Below are 24,718 nucleotides of genomic sequence, written 5' to 3'. Positions count from 1 at the left end.
TGTTAAATGAAATGAATTCGTCAATGTATTTAAATGTCAAAAATAGTCAACAAATTTGTATTTATCTGCTAAATTTTAATTCGTTTTCACTCAATATCTCGCTGTAATAATTTGGTGACGATGACAACTTAATGTGTAATTTACTTAACTCGTTAAATCAAAGAAAATTAAGCTATTTTGCCGTTTCAATAATTCCATGCAAAATTAATTATGAAAAATTATGGTTTGACCTGTCGTTTCAGTAAATGTAACATTTTTAGTGTACAAAATGCAACATTTTCATTGTGTAGTAAATGTTGATGACTGAATTAATTGATATTGTTCACACGTACCTGAAACATAGAGAATCATTCTGATTTCATTCGTTGCATACTCAACAAGCATATATTAGTGACGTCATATTGTTATGTACTGAAAATTTCTGCCTGGCCTCTTCCCAGCCAGACAATTTTTCCCTGATTTTCTGATACCATTCACTGTTTGATTTGATTCATTGAATGATCGCTCTATTGATTCCAAAATTTTATTGCTCTAGAAACGAAAACGAACGAAAACATTGAATGATTCCTGACATCGACTAAAAACTGAATCTCTTGAGCTGTTATGAGCACAAACGAAAATCTCGATACCGTTACGCAAGAATCTCACGAGGAAGTGATCTGTGATATAGATAATATAGAAATAAATGATGAAACGGAATATTTCGATTGCAATGGATCAGATAGTCCGAAGAAACAGGAAGAAACGACGCAAAGTAATGGTAAGTTCAGCTGGGCTCAGTTCGTTAACATATTTTTGTTTCACACATTCTGTATTTTATGATTACATTATTTTACACACATCACTTCACCTTTAACCTTCGAATTAGCAAATCCGGTTAGTTGTCACCTTATTCATTAAGACGAGTAATAAACAGAAAAAAAGAGAGACAAGAAAAGAAACTCGAAAACGATTTATGAATGAAACCATTTTTTTCTGTCATCGCTTATAGTTATCCTCTTTCGTTCATACATTATTCGCCATCGTTTTAAAATCTGTTTGATTTATGACTGTGTCATCTCTCCAATTAAATGACAGAAAGCAATAATTTCGCAGATTTATTCGTTTAGATTGCAGATATGTTAACAATCGATTGAAAAAGGTGCCTGATTGTTCACTCTGTTGGTCCTACCGACTGCGACTATAAAAGACAGACCAATCCATAACATTTTGAGGTCCATCTCTCAAATGACACAGGATACAGTCAAGAGCAATGAACCCTTTGCAAATTTGTAGCCTACATTTAGGCGGAAACATATTCGTTTTTTGATGATTTCTCTGAAACAAAATCTTTTTTTTGAAAAAGTAAAACCATTAAAGCACACAAAAATGTGTTGAAGGAAAAATTGGTTTGTGGGTGATACACTTTTGCGTGCTTTAATGGTTCTAATTTTTCACAAAAAGATTTTGGTTCAGAGAGATCAGCATAAAACGAATATGTGCTAAAAATCTTTCAGTTCATAGGATATGCTTCACTTTATTGTGCTCTAAGATATATTGCTAAATGGGTGACAAAGAAGTTTCAAAATATTTTAGTTGACCGACTGTAGTCCAATATGAACTGAAATTGTCAAATTAGAACGACCTAATTGTCCTCTCGCAAAACATTTATAATTTATTCGTTGTCCTTAGATTCCATTAGATTGGAATCATGAATAGGCCAAAATTCAACCCAATAAATCTTTGCAGTGATAAAGACTGAATCGACACCTTCAATATGCGAAGTACCATTTGTCGACGCCACCGATACCATCATTGCAAATTCCGAAAATGACATTCCAGCGATTTCACCGTCGACTGCATCACCAGCTATGAATCATATTGATTCGTGTTCGTCGGCATCATCAGCTCCACATTCCGGTGTCCGTAGGAAATCGAAGCCAGTTCTACCACCCGAACAAGAGATTAGCACTAGTGGCACGAAAAAGAAGATCCGTCCGAACGGATCGCTGCGATCACCATCATCGTCGTCCGTTAATAATGAATATTACACCATTTGGTCGGCTAGGGAGAATTACAGTATGGATGACGATGCCGTGTTGGACGACATCGTTTCACCATTACCGCATCGATCGCCAACATCGGTAGCTGTAATAATTCAACAACATCGACCGCTTGAAAGATCGTGGCCACCAAAAATGCAGCGGTCGAGTAAATCGAATACGGATTCATTTAGCTTTGATATAATCGATACGGATGATGAACCGTTGTTTTGTGGTGGCGATGTAGCCCGTGACTGTGATCAAGTAGATTTTATTCCTGGCGAATTTTTCGAAGAAAGACGACATGCTGGGGATGGACAGGCGCAAAAAATTTCTAAAAATTTAGACGATAGTGCACCTCTAGCCACTCCAGAAACTGACGGAAGTCTCTCGGAAAGTAATGTTTTAAGGCTAGGCGCACCTGCTAGACAATTCGAAACCATTAAGCTAAAACCGTTACTCAAGAAAAAAATCGGACCAGACAATTACATTAGTACAATTTTATCACAAAAGGTAGTTCAATCACCTCCTCCGATTTCGATGTACTCATTTCCGCAAGACGACTTACCGGGAACGAGTGTGGATCGATCTAACATAGAAAATTCGTACGATGGCAATGGAATCGTCGGAGAATTCATACCTCTAAAGCCTCATAAACCACTTTCTCGTCAAATTTCAAATGGATCGTCCAAATACCAACCTCATGACGAGCCCAATAGGCACTTTGCATTATGTCGCAAGCCGTCTTCTCGATCTCCTCGACAACGAAGCCCACCGTCTGGTTCTTCCACACGTTCTGCTTCGCCGTTGGATCATCAATTGTCATCGCCAGATGGAGCAGCTTCACCTGTTGCTCATTCAAAACCTATCCGACCTCAGCCGAGAACCCTAACTCGAGTCGGCGGATGTAACGCTATCTGTCCACCAACTCCAACACATCATGCACGCAGATTAAGATCCTTATCGGATGGATTAGGTGGACCACCTGAGCTAAGATCACGTGAAATATTTTCGCCAGAAACAGTAACGTCACCAGAGATCAGAGTCGCGGATATTGTACCGTTGACAAGACGATCCGACTATTTGCGAACTTCGGAAATACGTGAAATACGAGAGAGCGGTGAAGGAGAATCTTCGATGATGCACATGTCGGGTACCAGACTGCCATCGATTCCGGAGCGTGCTGTTGTTACAGATAATGATGATCCTTTACCTCCAGCTTGGGAAGCACGCATGGACAGTCATGGCAGAATATTTTACATTGATCATACGACGAGAACAACTAGCTGGCAACGACCTGGTGGTACGGGAATTTTAGTTACTGGCTCTGGCAGAGAACAACATCGTCAACAGTTAGACAGGCGATATCAATCCATCAGACGTACTATAACGTGCGAACGAAGGGATCAAATGTCCTTACCATCGTCTCGAATCGAAAATTCTGAATCTGGCGGACGAAGTGCTGAATCAAACAACGATGATACTCATCCGGCTATTATAATGCTTTGTAGGCCGGACTTTTACTCAATGCTGCATACAAATCAGGATGCGTTGACCGTATACAATCGAAACACAGCATTGAAACATATGGTTCTAAGGGTTCGACGCGATCCAAACTGTTTCGAACGATATCAGTACAATAAAGATCTGGTCGCGTTAGTCAACTCTTTTGCGGTGTTAACCAAAGACTTGCCCACTGGATGGGAAACGAAATTGGATCAGACTGGAAAGCAATTTTTTATCGATCATTTGAAACGTAGGACATCGTTCATGGATCCTCGTTTACCAATTGATTGTCCGAGGATAAGACTTCGTCATCATGATTTCGACGCTGCACCGGCGTTGCCTCCACGACCAACTGTTATGCCAAGACCACCAATTAATTCGCCCGAAATTCCCGTCGCATACAATGATAAGGTAGGATGGCTTGCTCCCAACAGAATTTTTTTTGAATAATTTTTAACAGGTGTCCTCTCGTTGTCATAGGTGATTGCTTTCCTACGTCAACCAAACATATTGGAGATACTGAAGGAGCGTCATGGTCAATCTGCCGTTTCTCGTTCACTTCGCGAAAAAATCAATGCTGTGCGAGTTGAAGGTGTAGCGGCATTGGATCGTCTCGGACATGATCTGCAACTAACGATTCTATTAAGGTAGGTCAAGTTCACGAAACATGAATTCATTTTCTTGTTCGTTTTTTTTTCTTTCTTTCTGTCTGAACAAGTTGATTCGAAACGATTGTATCATTGACCTTACTCTACAATTCAAATTTCGAACATTTCTTATTGCACGAGATTACTCATCGCGCGAATCAAAAATGATTCGCTACGACCATGAAAACTGAATTGGTTTTTCGATCTATTTACAAACACGAAAGAAATTTTTAGTGATTTTAAGATTGTTTTTTTTTTTAATTGGCGACCTGAGAGGCCTAGGACTATTTTCATTTTGAGTGGAAGAGAAGAAGTTTTTTTTTTGTTACAAATTGATCAAAATTTTATGTACTTTAAATGATGTAAGAATACTGGAAACATTACCGACTTTGTAGGATGACCTACCGGTTGCATTACTATTATTTACAACTCAATCAGTAACTAAACATTATACCTGAACATCAATAAACGCCAGCTATCAAAGGTGTTTCATTCATTAGTTTATGAAGTCAATAATGAAAAACATTGTATCGAAGTACAAGTGGTCTTGCTCATTAAACGTTGTTAACTGAAAAGTCCAAGAACTTTCATTGCTACAGCTTCCTTATAGTAAAGTAATTGTGCTGTCGTGGCTTTTGCGCAGCACTCATAACAAATCAACCAATCGGAATAAATCAGTTTTTAATGAATTTTGACCACAAGTGAACACATAAAACAGTAAATCGGTTTAGCGGAACAACCAATGTTCGTCAAAACAAATCGAATAAAGTCAAGGTCGTTGTGATGTTATGATTTTTATAAATATTATGCTTAGATGAAACTGTAATTACACATCTTGTGAATGCAATTTTCTGAACATTTCGATTGTAGATTTCCTTTTCTTTTTTTTCTCAATTATTAACGTTTAGTGTCAGTACGGTAGTTGTGGTTTTTCGTTTACCTGGTTTAAAACACAAAAAATTACGGTTTCTGATGTAAATGAGTAATGGCTAGGGATTTTATTAAACTACTGACCGTGAGTTTAAATGCGAATGCCTTCTTACTTCCTTCCTGTCTAATGAATAGTACTAAATTTATGTCGAAATGATGCATTGAATTTTTATGATATGCGTTCGTTGAATGATAGACCGAGAGCCAGGTGCATTTGTTAATGTGTCAGACAAGTATAAAATTTGATTTCTCTGGCTTGTACGGCCTGTAATTCGTAATGGCTGAATTATATACACTAAAGTGATAGAACGATAGTACAATTCGTCACAAACGACGATTTTTGTGCTTGAAAACTGAAATGAGACGAAACCACAACACCATTAACATAGAAATCACTCTACAGCCATTTCAACAACAAAGCATACATACTTGATCGCGGCCGGAAAAATATATATGAAAATCTATTTTCGCCCGGATATAGCGTCCGAGAAAGTACTTTCTTGGCCGCAAATACCTCTCTCTGAGAAGTACAGAAAAATTGAACTTTTCGATCGTAGAATGCGTGTCGAAATCCGTCGAATTTCAGTCTTCAAGCACAAAAATTCCTTTTTTCATATGGGCGGTGTAATTAACCTTATTAACCACTCAGTCAACAGGCCATGAAAAAATGATGCTATGTTGACACTTTATGTGATGACAGTTCCAAGGAGACAATGCCTAATTTCTCCCCTCTTATTTTGAAAGCATACAAAACAGAAAAATTCGACACTGAACTGTCATCTTTTTGAAAATTGCGTGACAAATTGAAGTTTTTGTTTCGTTAAGAAAAGGATTAATTACAAACACACACGTACACAAGAAAAACGTTGTGTTCGCCTCGGGCGATTTGCGCCACTCGATTCGCTCTGGTCGTGGTGGTAAACGTTACTCTCGTTGTAATTACTACTTTCCTACTTTTATCTTTAAGATACGCTGCAGTCAATAACCATAATCAAAGCCGAGGTCAAAACGAGGGGTAATCACTGATTTACTAGCTCAGTAAATCACGGTAAATCACGGTAAATCACGGTAAATCACGGTAAATCACGGTAAATCACAGTAAATCACAGTAAATCACAGTAAATCAAGTAAATCAAAAATGAAGTTTCTACTAAATTTGAATCTATTTACTTCAATTTGTATTAGTTCATGAAATTTATCCTATATGTTTACGGCCACGATACTTCGAAATGTAATCCAGTGCCAATTAAAAAATTTTCAAACATTTTTCAAAATTTTTTGTGATTTACTTGATTTACTGATTTACTAGTGATTACCCCCTTGGGTCAAAAGTCATATCCTCTGAAGATTTCAATAATTTCCTCATTATAAGTACAAGCGATTATATCCTGATAGCAAATGATAAGAAAATTAACGAATTGCAAATTAAATATTTTATCCAACGCTTTTCCATCGGGGAATGTTCCCATTTTCCTCATTATTACATTTGAAATTGAAATTATTCCTAATCAATTGACCACTCATCGAAAATGCCGTCCATGACTCGAACGTTTCGAAAATATTGTAATCCTATCCTTTGTTCTAATGATATCACATTGCTAGCGACGCGAGTGCATTAAGTTGCATTAATTGTATTGATTATACTGTAACGGCATACGGATATAAATCAAAATGAATAATCAATTTACGTTATCTTATCGAAGTAATTTTGACTCAATAAAACCGACGACTATATTAGCTTTGGCAGTAATGTTCTCCGTGGGTTTGGTTTAAAAAAATAATCGTTAAATGCAGAAAATATTTATCGATTTTTAGTCAATTAAATTCGAAAGTGAAGTCTTCTTAGTGCAACATATTCAACTATTTGGAAGTGACCAGATTCGAAAGGCTCAGATAATATTGAAAAGCAGGAACTTCAATTGCTAGTTGCTGCACGGGTGCTTGCTCTTTCAAAGTGAGATAAATAAACTCGGTTATCATAAATCCACGTTTTCATCACCTTTCTCATACAAATTGTCATTGAATCTGTTGTAGCCGGTAATCCCCTTTTGATGAAACAAGTGACCCCTAAATTCTTTATCAGAACCATTAGTCATTTAATGTAAAGTAGTCATAAAAACCTGTGTTTGTTGAGCAACTACTTCACAATTTTGTTATGTTTTATTACACTATAAGATAGCAGCCCACATTTAACACTACGACAATAATACAATCACATTAAAACTTACCTGGCAAATTTTGCTTAGACAATATCCATAAACTACGTCTAAAAGTCGTCCGAAGTTGTGAAAATGTGTTCATTAGTTGGTGGGATTTAGAAAAAAATGAATTGACACACCACAAAAAGATAACGCATAACAATCAAATCGGACAGGTTGAGTTCAAGCGAAGAGAATTTTAATTTTAATTCCGCTGTCATTTGTGGACATTCCCTTATTTTATGACTAACTGTAATATCAACGTTATCTTTCGATTATCTGTTTTTCAATAACGTTTGTTATCTTTGCATTCCCGCCTTTAAACACGAACCAAATTTTTACATCAATTTTCGCTGAATTTTATTGGTTTTACTATTCCCTGAAATAATGTTTGCAGTGTAATTCAAACAAAATAGTTTTTTTTTTCTCTGCGGTGAAGAATGCACTTTCCACCTGTGAGAGTTTGAGGCATAATAAGGTTGAGATCTAAGAGTAATTATACCAACATCAAATACGAAATGTTTATTGGTATATGTGTTTGCCCTCTTAATTAAGAGGGCAAATTGAACTATACAAAGCAAACGCATACATGTATTGGTGTAAAATTATACGAAATTTGTATCTTATACAAACTGATGTTGGGACCATATTTCGTCGTACCAATTTCCTCTCTAGGTATAATTACTATAAGGTTGAGATATATCATATTTCCAAAACGTTCTTTCATTCTTTTATTCAAAGTTCCTTTTTCGAAAATTTTGCCCACCTTACCGTATAACGCTCACGATCACAAAACTCTCGACATCGTGGTCCCTGACCGTGACCAGTCCTAGAACATAGGATTCTCGGGAATTTTAAAGATTTGCTTACTAGTTTTAAGACGGAGCGAAACGGTGCCTCCAGACTGGATTTCTTTTTTCCTTTCATATTCGCTATCAATTACGCCTTTTAACTTGAATAAGACAAAGGATCTGGCCCTACTTGTGTTCTGTTTGTGAAAGTGGGTGTATATTTCAGACGATATACATGTAAGTATGCATGTGCCTCTGTTACGTTTACCCTTTTGGTAACGAGATTTCCTTTTTTATTACCAAGGGCAAAATATCCTAGTTTTCTTCTACTACAACACTTGCATCCCAAGTAAACTAGCTTGAATTATTTGCATGCTACACTGGTTTTTGTGGACGTTTCTGTAAAAATTTGGTAGAACAGTTACAGTACTTGCGATAACTCATTTTGAGTAAAAACATTTCGGGTAAAAGTGCTCTGGTGAATTATTGAAAAACAAATATTTTTGATACAATGTCGAGTAATTAAAAATTAATAGTCTGTTATTCAACTTGTCGCTATAACTATTATTGTTCCTTTACTCATTTTTGTCACTTATCGTGGTCACGATCATATAAAAATCACATTCTTCGAAATAACCCAAATGATATTAAAAGAATAATTCAATTTTGAATAAAAATCGCTCTGCAAGCATTTATCGAAAACATATATTCATAAAACCGTCAATAATCAATTTGGTTCAATCGGTTCCTATATCACACACATGTCGCTGGAAATTAATATGTTGATTTTACAAGTCAATTTTCTTCGGTCATACACACATTTTTATGTCCTCCAAATTTCGATTGTTGACATAATGAGCACGTCTCACTTTTTATTTCATATTTTATGCTGAGGCTACTGTACAAATTATTTTCAGAAAAAATTCGATTGATCCGAATCCGAAGAATTAGTTTAAATAGCCACAAGATAATAACTTCCTTGAATTTGTATGTCAGCAAAAAAGTTAATGTAGAGATTTGAATTGTTTTGGCCACAATTTGATTCTATGTTTTCTTACAATGAAAAGGAGTTTTAAATTATAGAATTGCCAAGTTGTTTCTGTTGTGCATGGTGTATGGCCACTCTCGCTTTTAAACGGTACCGCCAAGATGACAATTTTTCTTAACTTCGCAGTACAGTTTGAGGTTCTTCGAAATATAGTTCTGATTTCTATTGAGACTTAAAAATTTTACTTTTTCCGTTACAAAACAGTCAACAGTCCAACTATGTTTTATTCATTTCAACATAGATTCATATCGAAATAACTGTGCCTGCGACCAAACAATACTTTCATTCGTAGTTTCTTATTACCTGTTTAGAATACTTCAGTAAGATGCAAATCTTTCGGTGAAAAAAAACATTACCTGCGAATTACAATAGCGATACACTAAACTAAATTTCGGGAAAGAACCGGTTGCGAAAAATTAGTTTATCAGAAATGGAATAGAAAATAATGAAACTTTTGTGAATAATTGGATGGGGAATGTTACCCTCTAGCTGGTAGAGTTACTGAGAATTGTTTTATACTCAATATTTTGAATTTGTAAACAACACGTCATACTTTAACAAACGTCTTTTCATCTGCTATCGACCACAATGGCAAAAAATGAACGATGTGTTCTGGCTAATGTTTTCTTATATGGTGTGTTTGAACAAATGAAGTAACAGATTTTGTATCCAACACTTTGAACAAAAGAAGTAAGAGATTTAATGATTGTATCAAGAGACGCTTACCGTTTCTGAAAACTTAATAGGTGGTCGAAAAGATTGGACCAACAGAAGTTGACTTTAAATTAGAGGATCATGTGCTGGTTTGAACCAATCCACAACATCCTAAAAATCCAACTAGTCGAAAACTCAATTCTTCGTCTTCCTCGCTTGCGTCGAAAGCTCAATTAGCTTAATAAAATGTTTTGTTTCGTTCAGTATGTTCCCGAAACTTTTCGATGATTGACTTCTTTCTTTAGGAAAACTGCGAGGAAAACTATGAAAATTTAAAACTTTTTTTACTTACTATAGAGTTTTGAAAAACAGAATCCTGAAATCGGACGCATTTTGCATTGGACTTTTTTATATGTGCCTAGATTGGTATTGGTCCCTAGAACCTAAAACCACTTTCAAAAATATTCTTCGAAGCTTTTGTGGCTGGTGGGAGGTGATCGAAAACTGAAAACATGGACTTTTCTTACAGAAATTTCTCCAGTTATAGGAGGCGTACAGGGTCATTAGAAAGGTAATTGCGTGTACTTTCGGGGCAAATAGAGTCTTGTTGGGTTTAAAATTCATCCACACTGAGATATTTGCGGTTGACGTTAAAACGACTGAAAACTTACCACCTTTCATATGACACCCCACACGACCATGTACGTTTCGTGTACCTCGAGAAATTTCTGTAAGAAGAGTGTAAGTTTTCAGTCGTTTTTCGGTTGAAAACGTCAACCGCAAATATCTCAGTGTGGATGAATTTTAAACCCAACAAGACCCTATTTGCCCCGAAAGTACACGCAATTACCTTTCTAATGACACCCCACACAACCCTGTACGGCTCGTGTAACTGTAGAAATTTTTGTAAGACCAGTGCATGTTTACCGTTTTTGATCACCTCACACTAGCCACACAAGCTTCGAATTTTTTTTTAAAAGTAGTTTTAGGTTCTAGGGACCAATATCAATCTAGGCACATTTAAAAAAGTCCAATGGAAAATGCGTCCGATGTCAAGATTCTGTTTTTCAAAAGAATCCCTCATAACAATAGAACTTAGACCACTTTCAATTGAGGATTCACGGGATTTTTTATCGTATTGATGTTGCGTTCATATCTAGACCTCTATCCAAACATATTTTTAAATGACGCCGATTCAATGATAGCGAAATCAACGCACTAACACATCAAGTATTGCAAACTCCCTTTCTGCAATTACACAAAATTACGCAAAAATATTGTGACTTATAAGCCAAGTTAATCCTTGGAAATTTCAATTGATTTCTCCGTAATTGTTATGTGAAGTGATGACTTATAACGTATAAGACTTTTAATCCCATATTTTGCACAATTTTTAAGAAACAATCAATCAACTTGTAGACTGCTTGTACCAGTCACAACAATTATTTAAATAAAGAAATTCTAAAGGAAAACCGAAATTTTCGAAAAAATATTTGCGTAGCCTGAATGTAATTGACATAAAAAGAAACTAAATGTTTACACCGCCTGGCAGTGGAATCGTTTCATAAACAAGAAATTAATAAAAATTCATTTTGAATTTTCGCATATTCGTTTGTTTTTTTCCGAATAGACTTGAGTGTAAACAATTTAATTACACCCGCAGAAAATCAACTGGTTAATTCTTCCCATACCGGTCGACCGTTTCGAAGGGTTCTTTGAGGATAATGATGTCTTTGTTCTGGGTTTGCAGTTTTACAACGACATAAGTCCGTATATGTATAGTATTGTCTATGTCTGTTTCCGTTTCCCTTATTCGCACTGCACATTGCATTCTCATGTAACGTTATCTATTTGGTAATGACATAGCAGATTAAATTCTCCATACGGCTCTTTCCATATTATAGTTCCCAAAAGAACATGCACCAAAAGATAAAAACAAAATTTGAACTATTTTGAAACCGAGTTTTGTTTTTGTTTTTATTTTTCGACTATGCACAACATTTTCGTCACATCATAGTATACATCCATTTACCACAAGCCAGTGAGAGACCGATCATACGAAGTTGAATTTTTATTAAGTATGAAGTATGAATGAATAATGCTGTGTGTATATTATATCCCATGTTATATATATGCCCGTAGTAGATACAATAGATAAACCATACGGTTTGTTCGACAAGTGCGTTTCGATTTTTCTTTTCAGTCGAATTTTAACACTCAATCGGTTTGCGACTTTTCATTTTCATTTGATTTATAGCGCTTACAATTACGTCCGAGTTAATGAGTGTGTTTTGTTTATAGTTTTTGATTGAAATTTTATTTCGTTTCTTTTTTCGGTGAATGAACAGACCACAAACTGTCGTTTAAATTGTTTACAATTGATTAAGACTTTGATGGATGTGTGTATTGTTATTTGAATTTAATTTTAGTTACTTAAGCAGCGAATTTCGAATTAAACAAAAGTGTTGCTAGTTGAAGGATGTAAAGGAGAAAAGAAATCGTTTGTTGGGACATATTATCTATAGATACATTGTAGTGTATGAGGAGTTATCAGTTCTATTTCATTATCAATCAATAATGCGATAGACTTATGTTCTTTATCAATTGATATAAAACATGTCAACTTCAAAACAATGACATTTAATCCAACAATTTAAAAGTAAAATGTAATTCCAAGTCAACGACTTGAGGTGGCCTATTTCGTACAAATTCTTCCTCTTTACAAACGAGACTTAATTATTATTTTCGTCGAGTTGGGGAGTGTAGTTTTTATTGTTATAAAAAAAATTGGAATTAGATTAACTTACTTGTGTCAATACCTCTCCAACTGGGAGCACTGTTCAATTTATTAAAACAATCAGTTATGTGTTAGTCGCCAATATAGAATAGGGTTACTGCCTGTTTCATTGCAACTTTATTGTTTTGAATGAAAATAAATACAAAAAATTCCTTTTCGGCAACAAAGTGCACATTTCAATATGAATATAAATTTAAAGAAAAACTTTTGCATGCAGTAAATATATTTGTGATTGACTGAATAATGACCGGTACATTTACCACCAAATATGGACAGTCGCCAACACTTGCCTTGTACTTCTTTTTTTTATTCAATTTTCTTTTTGAATTAATCATTTGTCGGTTTGAGAAGAGAAAATATCGACTGGATCGTCTAGGCGAAGTGAAATGTTGTTGATTGTTTTAACTCGTAAAATAGAATCTTAATCACATTGTGTTACAACAAATAGTGCAAATGCAAAATCTCATAGAATCAGATTTGATGCTAAACTGAAATTGAAAACTATTTTGGTTAATGTTTCACGTCGATATTTTGTTGTATGATACGAGCGAGACATTATTCGTACCAAGCAATCTTAAGCAAAATAAGTTTTTGAATTTTCGTGATAAGTTTCTTGATTGTCTTGAGGGTAGCCACCTTGGACTGTACATCCTGAATCGGAACAAATGGTTCTCGATGGGACAAGATGGGTCTAAAAGTGAACCAAACAAACTAAATTGAAGTTAGTCATTTTCGAGAGGGGCTAACCCCATTTAGTACAAGAAGGGTGGCAACTCTCGTTTTTTTTGAAAATATTTAAGAAATACTTCACAAAAATTCAAGAAAATTTATTCTTGAAAATAGTAGATCAGTACCGTCACCGCAGCTTCTAACAGCCTACGGTGGACCATACATGAATGATTTTGAGGTCTTGAGTACACCCTGACATTTTTGCCGGGTCGTAGTGACAAAACTGACTTTTCCCGAATTACGTACCAAGTTCCTAAATAAGAAGTTTACAATTTGTAAGTCTTCTACCAGAGAAGCGTCTTATGCTTAGGCACAACTTATTAACAATGTTACGCAAGCTAATTAACGATTTCATCGAATTAACATTTTCGCGCTGTAACACATAAGAAACACTTTTCCGAAACGGTAATGGGGTCGACACTGTTATCCAGACGTTGCCAATTGAATAACAATAAGTATATTTGCGATAAATGCTTAAGTTATTCTTACGCAGCGCCTATAATGTAGCTTAACGAGTTTTTCTGTTGACATTGTTGCACAATGGGCAAAGGATTGTATTGTGCACTGCACGACTTTATTGCTCTAAAAGCAGTTATAGTATACGCACCTTCGTTAAATTCATCTGGGTAATGTGTTACACTTTGCACACATTAAGTTTAAACCATTTAAATTCAAATTGATATTTGATTACCATTCACAGATTGATGTCATCCAATTTAGAACATTTTGATAAATTAACTTTATTAAAAAATGATCAATCAAAAATTTTTGTCTTCGTAATTTATATCACATAATAAATTCAGAGCTATTAACACTTTTACATCATTAGCATACCATCGTCTCACCATTATATTTACAACAATTACTCAAATTTTCCAACAGTCATGTTCAACATCATAACATGTTGTTGCATATCGCATTTATTTCCTGTGTACAGCACACGGTTTCTTGTCTAATTACCCTTAAGACAACAGTTCCTACACCCGAACAGAAATGAACTGATCTTGTGTATAATGTTGTCATTCAACCTTTGTATTCCAGAATACGAGCCTGAATTAACGTTAACTTACCGGACTTCTTCTTCTTCTAGATCCACCAGAGTAATTAGAACTAATTCAGATAAGTTGATTCGGCTATCTTTCCGCCCAAAATCTATGTCTCGAAATGTATGTAAGGTCACGATATATGTAACTATAAGGTCTCCCCGGGATTTACTGATGTTCCCCTAGTACAAGAACAATTCTATATCACTTGATCGCTGGCACTGTTATCGATTCTTTTAATTGAAAATGTTAGTGGTCGGTGTTTCTAGACTGGACACATAATCGAGAACAGACCCGTTCTTTGTAACCGAGCTGCATATGGAAATAAATATTTCTTTTTCTTTTTAAATAAATTGCATGTTTCCATGCAATTTACTTTAAGTTAATGACATCATAATTCATCGCAAAATATTTAGCATAGCAAAATTGGTCTTCATTCTCTCTATTTCATTAGGAATGAATGATGGTGCCGGTCGGTGTGTGTAAATCTTAGTATAAAAAAATTGTATTTTAATTGGTATGATATTTACAATGGTATGGAGTGTCTAATAAGTGGTTATATTACTACGAACTCTGAGAGGGAAGTGGACATTCACGATAGTGCATGATTAAATTTTATGAATCATTTTTTGCACTTCTTCAAATGACATCACTTAATAAAATGATTTTTTTTTTGACTCGATTGTTTACGTCGATAATTACCATCGATAATAAATTTTGTTTATTTTTCGAGTTTCGATTCAGCGACTCTCTTGAATACATACACATTCAAACGTGACAACCAGCCTCTAAACGGTCAATTCATTGGAGAGCTTGTTTGGTATTTTAGAGAAGAAGAAAAACTATCCATCGAGTATCTAAAATGATTGTAAATCTGACTGTGAATCACTTCACATTATCATGTTGTGTCTGGTATAGTTTTCCCAATAAATTATTATTAGCAACACATTTATTTTGTTCTTTATTTGAAATGGATCTTCCGTACGCATTTATTTCTGTCACATTGTTTGAACAGCTTTCAATGTGCCGTAAAATTTTTTTCGTTTTTATTTCACAAATAAACAAACAAAAAATTAAGGAAAAAAATAATTTTTTTTTCGCAAAACAACATTTTTGTCATTAACATTCTGTTTAACAGTGCTCGTGCCTTTCCTGAGGACGGTATACACTAATCTTCGATAAATATGTTAATACACGTCGATATGACGATGATACATACTTATCAATTGAAAACGTTTTCATGTTTACACATTATGGCGAATGTTTTACTAATTGACTTAGAATCAATGGAACAAAAAAAAAGTTCATGCAAATTGTGTTTTTTTATTTATTTTTTTCCCAAAAACTAAGGTTAAAATAAATTTGTATTTAAATTCGATTACACATAAAATCAACGAACGAAAATTATGTGAACCATGAAATATTCGGATGATAACAAAGTGTACCGAGAGTGACAAGGTTATCTATTCCAATTATATTTTATTGACAAAAATGAAAATAAAATTTCATTTGCCATTTGAATAATTTGCTTTGATGATCCGAACATTCGATTCCAAATATTCTTCCTTTTTTTAAACTAAGATTTGAAAGTAATTTCCCATTACCCTGAAATTCAATAAGAAAATCACTCTGTAAACTCCAACGAACACCACAATTGGATTTCTCCATTGCTATAACCAGATTCCTACTATAATTAAATGCCTTCGTCATAATCGATTTAAATAATATTTACTTTAAACGTTGTTTAAAGAAGGGATCAGTCTTCTCACGCCCTCTTCAACAAAAAAGAAGTTTTTCCGAAATGCACCCAAAAACTGAGAACGCACATCGATTCAGGGACCTATTGGGAGCTCAAAACAGCATTCAGTAAAATCGGACCAGGAACTGTTGGCGACTTCACGACAATTTTCAAGTCAACAAAGTGATATTTCTCAAATGAAATACATTGAGTGGGGTATCGTTAGAAAGGTATGACCTCTTTCTTACTATAAGATAAAAATTAGCTTCGATCAAAATACGTCCACTCACTGAACTTTTGTGACAAAACGGTTTTAGAGATGTGTATGAAATTTCATGAAATGAAAAATTTTGTATTGGGAAGGAACTGGTCCGATATTACTGAATGCTATTTTGAGCTCCCAATAGGTCCCTGAATCGATGTGCGTTCTTAGTTTTTGGGTGCATTTCGGAAAAACTTCTTTTTTGTTGAGTAGGGGCGTGTTCTCACTGAAATAATGTGTTGACGTTGACGGTCCTCATTCGCTGTAATGGAGTTGTTTAGTCACAAAAGGAAATGTCTTCTTGTTTGTGTTAATTCACTCGATGATCAAATAATTTCAGGGACTTAAATTCAGATAATTTTTTTTTGAAACGCCAAGTATGTATACCGATATTGATAAGTAGCAAATTGCATTGAAAAGACAATTGTCGTATTTTATTTTGCTACTGTTACAGTTTGCTTAAAATTAGTTTAAACAATTATATAAGAGCACCCAGACAAGCTATTTTTAATCGACGCAAAGCATGACTATAAGCAAATAATTGTTTTACGGTACGCCTCCAAAATGTACCGATTTTTTTAAATAAAAGTTAGTCATAACTTCAAAACCTGCAGCTAATAAAAAAAACTTTGCGAAACTTTGAGCTGCTGTCAAAATGCGGATGTTCTTATTTAATTTTATTCCAAAAATCTACGCATTTTAGAGACATACCATAGAACAACTGTTACTGTATACGATGAGAGTGACAATGAATCGGTCGGAAGACAAATGAATCAGTTGTTAAAAAAATAAATTGGTTTCGACATTTTCACGTCGTTTTTACTCTCATTTATTACAGTAAAATATAGTACAAAATAGCCTAATACACATTTAGTGTGTATTCTCATCTCCTTTCTTCTCCTTTTTTTAAGTTCCAACAGTTCCACACTTCCATCAATTAATTGAACACTTGTATGATGTGTATGTTACACCACTGGTCCCGCTCGTAGAAACAGGATGTCAGACAGTCAATGCGAATCGTATTAACATATAACAATGTAGAATGTGTGGAACGAAGAAAATCAACGATTCGGATAACAATTTCTAATTCTGGTTACTGTAAATCACAAATGTTAAGAAAAACATTGTGAAATTGTAAAAAGTCTAATCTTAAAATCTCCGGACTTTTTCTCTTAAAGGATTTTGCGTGAGAAATCCTGATTTACGTAATTTAGGATCCCCGATGAATATCAATAACAATTTCACCACAAAATAATTTTTTTAAACGAAATAAACACTTCTTTTCGGTGATATTGTTAATTGTTCCGGTTCAAAATAAACAGATGTTCCTGTACTGACAAGCTCTCAATATCCAAAGAAGATACTAAATTACGATTCCATATTTAAATAGTCTACATTTAATACGTGTAAATCTGTCTGTGAAATAAAAAGCAACGAGAAATCAAACATCTCATTTTGATTGTTTTTATCATAAAATAAATTTCTGTTGTAAAATATCCTGAATTACCAGATTAAACGTATATTGACATCGCTTTTTGAGATCAACGTATGCAAACCATCATAAATATTTACCCACAATAATAATTACAGCAATCATCCCTTATCTAAACAAACAATAAAGCACATAAAATGTAGGAAATAATATTGAAACGAGAGCAATTTAAATTTAAAATAAAAAAAAATGAAAGAAAAACTGGGCAAGAGAACGCATTCTGTTTGCATATGGCCATTGATCACAAGTGTAGACATTAAACAGCTTAGTACATAACAGATTAGGAAATACTAGCAGCAGAAACGTTGTATATTTTATCAATATGTGTGGTAGGTCAAGTATGATATAGCGTCTTTTTAACTGTCTCGGCTATTTTATTATGGTCGACGTCATTTAAAATAGTTACAATACAATTTTCAGGATCATTGCAACACTTTCAAGTAATTCGATTGTTTAAAACAAAACTTTGAAGAAACGAAAAGAAAAATAATTTGCTGCAAAGACTTTTTAATAAATGTGATGTGCTTAAAATAGCCCTTAATACGAACAAGTGAAAATTCGAAACATTCGAACCAAGCATAGATCTATTATCTGTAGATAGAGACTTGCACAAGAAATTAAATTGTATGGCGCGACGCACCTTATGTGCTCTAGTTGAATGAGTAATGCAATGGTTAATGGATTTGATGAAAGCAGCTTTAATGGAGTACGATTACAATGGGAGTCATCACAAAAGCTTTTTCTATTGTTTACACGCTGTAAGTACGTAAAATGTGTTTATTCGGAGAATAGAATGCTCTATTCTGTTGGCCCTTTAGTGTTGGTTGTGGAAATTTATGAATATAATTGACGAATCACAATGAATTGGTCGGTTCGCTGTTGGTTTGAATGGATGGTGAACTTTCCTCTGTTGGATGAAAAACAAATTTTTTGTTGTTGTTTCCGGATATCGACTGCATTCATTCATTCAACATCTACAGTACATGCAAATGCAAAGTTATTTTCAGTTCTTTCATTTGAATGGAATTCAAAATTTGCCCCTTTATCTAATCGCATTTATATTTCTGAATTATCTATTTAAGTTAATGTGTCACACCAGAGCTATTAATTGGTATATACATTCGTTTGAATTAGCTCGTACAGACACTCTCCGATTGTCGTATTTCGTATGGCTTTCAATTTCAAAGGTAGACGAACTACTTACACCTTGACTGAACGCTGATAATAGTTGTATATGCCTATGTATCTTGCAACTGTAGATCTTTGTTGTTTGTTTGTTTTACTTCCTTCTTCTTTATTGTTTTGTTTTTGCAAACCTTGATGATAGTCTTCACTTCAGATTAGATTAACATTATAGTTTATAACAAGTGACTACACTTATCGTCGAATGTCTTTAAATTATTCATATTTCGCTCATATTTCACTATTCATACACAAATAAATCAATCAAACGGATGTGCATCGGGGTGAGATAATTTCAATTATTTATGTTTCTATTTTATTGCTGTTTATCAAATGGTTGAGATATTTTTATGGGATCAAGTGTAATGGAACAAAGTTCAGTTCGACTGTTGATATTTTGTTTCGATTTCAATTCGATTTTTCGGGTTAAAAGTGAGGAACATAAATTTGAGTGTTTGTTTTTATCAAATCTGATTAAGAAACTGTAGATGAGAAATGTTATCTTACAATGTTTGAGAGAAAAGTCAAGTACCATGAATCAAACATTATCTAAATTTTGGTTTTCTTTAATTAGACGATAATTCGTTGTATTGGCGCTGATTATTCTATTCGAAAAAAAACATTTCCGGAAATTTAAGAAAATCGAGAACAGATCCTTGAACCATGTTGATACTCTTGTAAAGTTTTAAAAATCAAGAAATTTTTTCTTAACATTGCCGTTTTTAGCTTGTCAATCCCATATTTCACGATTTTCAAAAATGTGTCTTGCCTTTGCTCTTCAAAATTCATCTTTAGTCTATCGTGTGTGGAGGACTCCTCAATGATTGATATTTCTGCAATTTTTGTTGCGGTTAAAATAATAGAGCAGCGAACAGTACGCTAATAATTTAAGCCTACATTTGTGCGTATTTCGATGGATCTTCGATTTTGAATGTTAAACAAAAAGTTTGAAAACTCGTTATTAAGTCCTATACTTCTCAAATCACGATACTCTAAAAATCCTCACAATCGAACATTACTCTACCGTTACGCTGCTTCAAACAATACATTTATATAAAGAGAATTCATTAAGACGCATGGATGTTTAGCTGAACAAACTATATATTAGCCTACATTTCTCCGTTTTTTATTGTATTTTCGATGGATAATCTTACAAAAATGTTAGATTTGAATATAAAGCTATCTGAGGTAGTTTGACCAGCTCTAAGATAAATCAAAAGCTTACCGAATGTTGCACGAACTGTTTTTCTACGAAGAAAGTACCCAAAAATTTAGAAAGTTAAGTTAAATTATTTTGTCAATTAACGGTTTAATGCATCTATCTGTTCTGGTACTTCTTTTGATCAATTGACTGACGAAATATAATTATTTAGAATCTTTGGTGTCGTTGTCGATAACACATGGTATAGTAGGAGCTTTTATGTTTATGTTTTTATAGAAAATTTTGGTTCAATGGTATACGAAACTATGGAATAACTTTTTTTCTCTGGAAAATGGAAGAGCGATTTTCCCAAACTTAAAATTCTTTCAGTATTTTTTTTGTTAAAATATATCTCAATACAAACTTTTTGAGGAGTGGAAATGGGATTGCAATCAGTGATTACTAAATTAGTAATACTCATTTTCCCTTGCCATTTTAAAACCTTTTTTTTAATGAGGTGTCATCTCATTCCTACACTTCCTACACTCATATACAACTTATTTTATATGGAGCCAGGAGCCTGGAAAACTCTACATGCTATTATCCATACATAGTTGTGATTTGGATACTTAATCAATTGTTTCTTGCATCATCATTTCACAACTACTTCCTCTCTTCCTCGTTTTTATTCAAGGATTAAGGATAGTTCTATTTCTCGGATATAATTGATGACCCTTAGGAAAATTCAATAGATCGCTTTGAAACCTGTTCTGTGTCTTGCAACAATTTTAATGACTTTCTTTTCTCGTTAAAAAAATTTCTGTTGCTGTTCGTAAGGGAACTCATTCCTTATCCTGGCACTCCTAAATCTTCATCGTTCTAGAAACTTAATATTTTATATGTTTTTGCCTAAATTTGTCGATTAATATCTGTAATTATGGCTTGTTTAAGGTCAGTAGTTGTCAGTTCCTAGAAATACGTGACGTCATCTTGGTCCACTGTCTTCCCTGTTCTAAAATTCTTCAACCACTAGGAACTTAGCTGGATTTCTTGTTTCCGTTTTAGTGATAATAGTAGGTCAGTTCCTAAGAAAACTCGACCTTTGGATGACATTTTTGTCTAATCAGGAAATCGATCAAAAGCCAAGTAATGGAGATTTGTGTTTTGAACTCAGGCAACAGTCACCCCGATCTCATCATGTTTTTAAAAAATGTTTGCATCGGCTTAGTGAAAATTCTAAAAGTTGTCTGGTGCTATGATCATGGAATGTACAAAATGCATCAAATCAATTTCAACTGCGCACACCATATAATTTGTCATGTTTGCAATTTCAAAGTACGGACAACATGTTAATTGCATAAGTAAACATCTTCTGAGACACCGAAAAAGAATTTTTAATTTACCACGGTTAATGTAATTCATTTTTCGAAAACGTTAAATGATTTGAAACAAGACCGTCGTCTATACGATAATTCATAAAGAATACTCTGTCTTCTTTCGCTTGAATAAAGTGATCAATTCAAAAGCATCCGTCATATTGACTCAATTCCCAAAATTTACATATTTACTTGTGTTTGCTAATTCTTGTTTTACAATTTAATTTACAGCCTCTTCGAGCAAGAAATAATGAGCTATGTTCCAGTTCAACCAAGAAGTCCACAAGGTTCACCAAACTTGTGTAACGGCCGGATGACTCAGCGAGCACCGCCACCATTTCGCAGAGACTTTGAAGCTAAGCTTAGGTCATTTTATAGAAAATTAGAATCGAAAGGTTATGGTCAAGGTCCACATAAACTAAAGTGAGTATATCGTCATACCGCACCCCACCATTTTCAGATTAGGTATGATACTACAGCATCCATTCTCTTTTAGACTTCACATCAGACGATCGCATTTATTGGAAGATGCATTCCGACGAATCATGTCAGCTAACAAAAAGGATTTACAGCGTGGCCGTTTAGCTGTTCTTTGGGATACCGAAGAGGGCTTAGACTATGGCGGTCCATCGAGAGAATTCTTTTTCCTACTGTCTAGAGAGCTATTTAATCCGTACTATGGTCTATTTGAATACTCAGCAAATGATACATATACCGTTCAAGTATCACCAATGTCAACCTTTGTCGACAACTGCCACGATTGGTATGCCTTTCACATAAGAATCATCGGAATGATCATGTCAATGATATCGTTGTTTCTCTTTGCTTTGATTCGCTTAGGTTCCGATTCAGTGGTCGAGTTTTGGGACTAGCCTTAGTTCATCAATACTTATTGGACGCTTTTTTCACCCGACCATTTTATAAGGCGTTGTTAAGGTTACCAGTTTCTTTGAGTGATCTAGAATCATTGTAAGTACAACCGACGACATGTTGGTATCTTTTCTGTTCGACGATTAAAACACTCGCGTTTTCCATTTCTATCAATTTCCAGAGATAATGAATTTCACCAATCACTACAATGGATACGTGACAATGATATTGGCTCGGGCAGCAGTTTGGGATTGACATTTTGCGTAACAGAGGAACTACTCGGCAGAATTGTTGAACGGGAATTGAAAACTGGGGGAAAGTCGATGGTAGTGACGGAAAAAAACAAGAAAGAATATTTGGAGAGAATGGTCAAATGGAGGCTAGAACGATCGAAGGTAAGTCAATTGTTGACCAAAAATGAATTTCGTTTTTAACACTCAAATTTGGCACACCCAAATTTAACTTTATCTTAGGAACAAACCGATTCGCTGGTTCGTGGCTTCTACGAAGTGGTCGACCCAAGACTAGTATCGGTATTCGACGCTCGAGAATTGGAATTGGTCATTGCAGGCACGGCTGAAATTGACATTAACGACTGGCGCGCCAATACCGAATATCGAAGCGGCTATCACGACGGTCACCAGGTGATCGTATGGTTCTGGCAAGTGATCGAAAAAATCACAAACGAACAGCGTCTAAGATTGCTGCAATTCGTAACGGGAACGTCCAGTATACCGTATGAGGGCTTTTCAGCGTTGCGCGGTTCGACCGGTCCCCGGCGATTCTGTATTGAAAAATGGGGCAAACCGAACGCTCTGCCAAGAGCGCATACATGCTTCAATCGGTTGGATTTGCCGCCGTATCCGACACCGGATATATTGCATGAAAAACTATTGCTTGCTGTTGAGGAAACAAACACGTTCGGCATTGAGTAAAATTGAATAATGTGTGTGTGTGTTTGGTAGGCTAAGTATAAAATGAAGAAGAAGAAACCGTAAAAGTAGTAAGCATTCTAACTTTAAAAAAAATATTATAAATTGAGTTTGCAGGCGTGAGAGCGTGTGTATTACGATATGGACCCGGGGCCTGATTTATAGTTTCTATATTTAGTTTTGTGATATCGGTCCGGGTCGAGCATCATGCCTCACAAACTTATATGTTGACTGATAAATGTTAATTGATATTATGAAAACAATTTATACAAACGAATCAAACGTCTTACAGCTAAAAAGCCTAAGCCTATTTAATTAACCGATAAACAATTTAAAATATAAAAGCAAAAAACAATAAATTCAAACCAGACGAAAAGGACTTACACGTCGAGTTACTTTTTAAAGGAAATTTTATTAACAAAATCTTTAAAAATATTTACCCTACCGTGTTAAACAATAAAAAAGAGAAAAAAATATTAATTACACTGTTACGGCTCGTAGCTTACAGAGAGGTCAACTTCACGTAAAATTTTCCTTTCACATTTTGATCCTGACGCTTACAAATCAAGCCTTTTCTTCACCTTAATGGCAGGACCTAATATTGACAAATATTTCACCAAATTTCACCAAAAGCAAAGTTCACTAAAAACTTCACCGAATTTAGTGAAATTTGGCGAAATAATTCTCAATATTAGGCCCACATAAACGCTCTAACAATTCATCGAAAATGAATCAGAGGGATTCTTTTGAAAAACAGCCTACCGAAATCGGACGCATTTTACAGTGGACTTTTTTATATGTGTGGCTATAAGTTTGTGTGGCTGGTGAAAGGTGATCCAAAACCAAAAACTTGCACTTTTCTTACAAAAATTTCTCCAGTTACGCGAGCCGTACAGGGTCGTGTGGGGTGTCATTAGAAAGGTAATCACATGTACTATTGAGCCGAATAGGGACTTATTGTGTTTAAAATTCATTGACACTGAAACATATGAAGTTAAAGTTTTCGACCGAAGACTTACACTGTTCTTACTGAAATTTCTCAATGTGCAAATTTTCTTAATGTGCTTTTGGGTCAAATAGGGTCTTATGAAGTTTGGATGCATCTATCATGAAATATGTACACCTAAACATTTCAACTTCTATTTCATCGTAAATGCATCCAAACCACATAAGACCCCATTTTGCCCAAAAGCACATTAAATTACTTGTCAAATGACACCCTACACGACCATGTACGTTTTGTGTACCTCGAGAAATTTCAGTAAGAACAGTGTAAGTCGTCGGTTGAAAACTTTAACTGCACATATTTCAGTGTCAATGAATTTTAAACACAATAAGTCCCTATTCGGCTCAATAGTATG

The 24,718-nt window shown here is 34.7% G+C and overlaps 1 protein-coding gene across 6 annotated transcripts; it reads left to right on the top strand.

The window, feature by feature from the left end:
- Positions 1–23,782, top strand: LOC119068836 (E3 ubiquitin-protein ligase HECW2). 6 transcript variants are annotated; one of them, XM_037172625.1, is made up of 9 exons: positions 1–135; positions 536–760; positions 1,729–3,938; positions 4,008–4,174; positions 21,787–21,978; positions 22,052–22,318; positions 22,396–22,524; positions 22,607–22,820; positions 22,899–23,782. In XM_037172625.1, the coding sequence occupies exons 2-9, from the start codon at positions 604–606 to the stop codon at positions 23,358–23,360; spliced, it is 3,798 nt and encodes a 1,265-aa protein (XP_037028520.1). In that variant the 5' UTR covers positions 1–135; positions 536–603; the 3' UTR covers positions 23,361–23,782. The 6 variants fall into 6 exon arrangements, with proteins under 6 accessions (XP_037028520.1, XP_037028521.1, XP_037028522.1 ...); XM_037172626.1 differs by having other exon boundaries at positions 12–223; XM_037172627.1 differs by having other exon boundaries at positions 12–760; positions 22,899–23,386; positions 23,475–23,782.
- The last annotated feature ends 936 nt before the right edge of the window (positions 23,783–24,718 follow it).

The sequence above is a fragment of the Bradysia coprophila genome, assembly GCF_014529535.1.
Source record: "Bradysia coprophila strain Holo2 chromosome X unlocalized genomic scaffold, BU_Bcop_v1 contig_20, whole genome shotgun sequence".
Lineage (NCBI taxonomy): Eukaryota > Metazoa > Arthropoda > Insecta > Diptera > Sciaridae > Bradysia > Bradysia coprophila.
Note: the sequence above shows the minus strand (reverse complement) of the source record. Positions and strands in the feature narration are given on the sequence as shown.

Excerpts from the sequence above, each read along its gene's own strand:
- LOC119068836 (XM_037172625.1), top strand. The coding sequence starts at position 604 with ATGAGCACAAACGAAAATCTCGATACCGTTACGCAAGAATCTCACGAG. Across the intron at positions 22,319-22,395 it reads GTCGACAACTGCCACGATTG|GTTCCGATTCAGTGGTCGAG; the intron begins GTATGCCTTTCA and ends TGATTCGCTTAG. Across the intron at positions 22,525-22,606 it reads TTGAGTGATCTAGAATCATT|AGATAATGAATTTCACCAAT; the intron begins GTAAGTACAACC and ends ATCAATTTCCAG.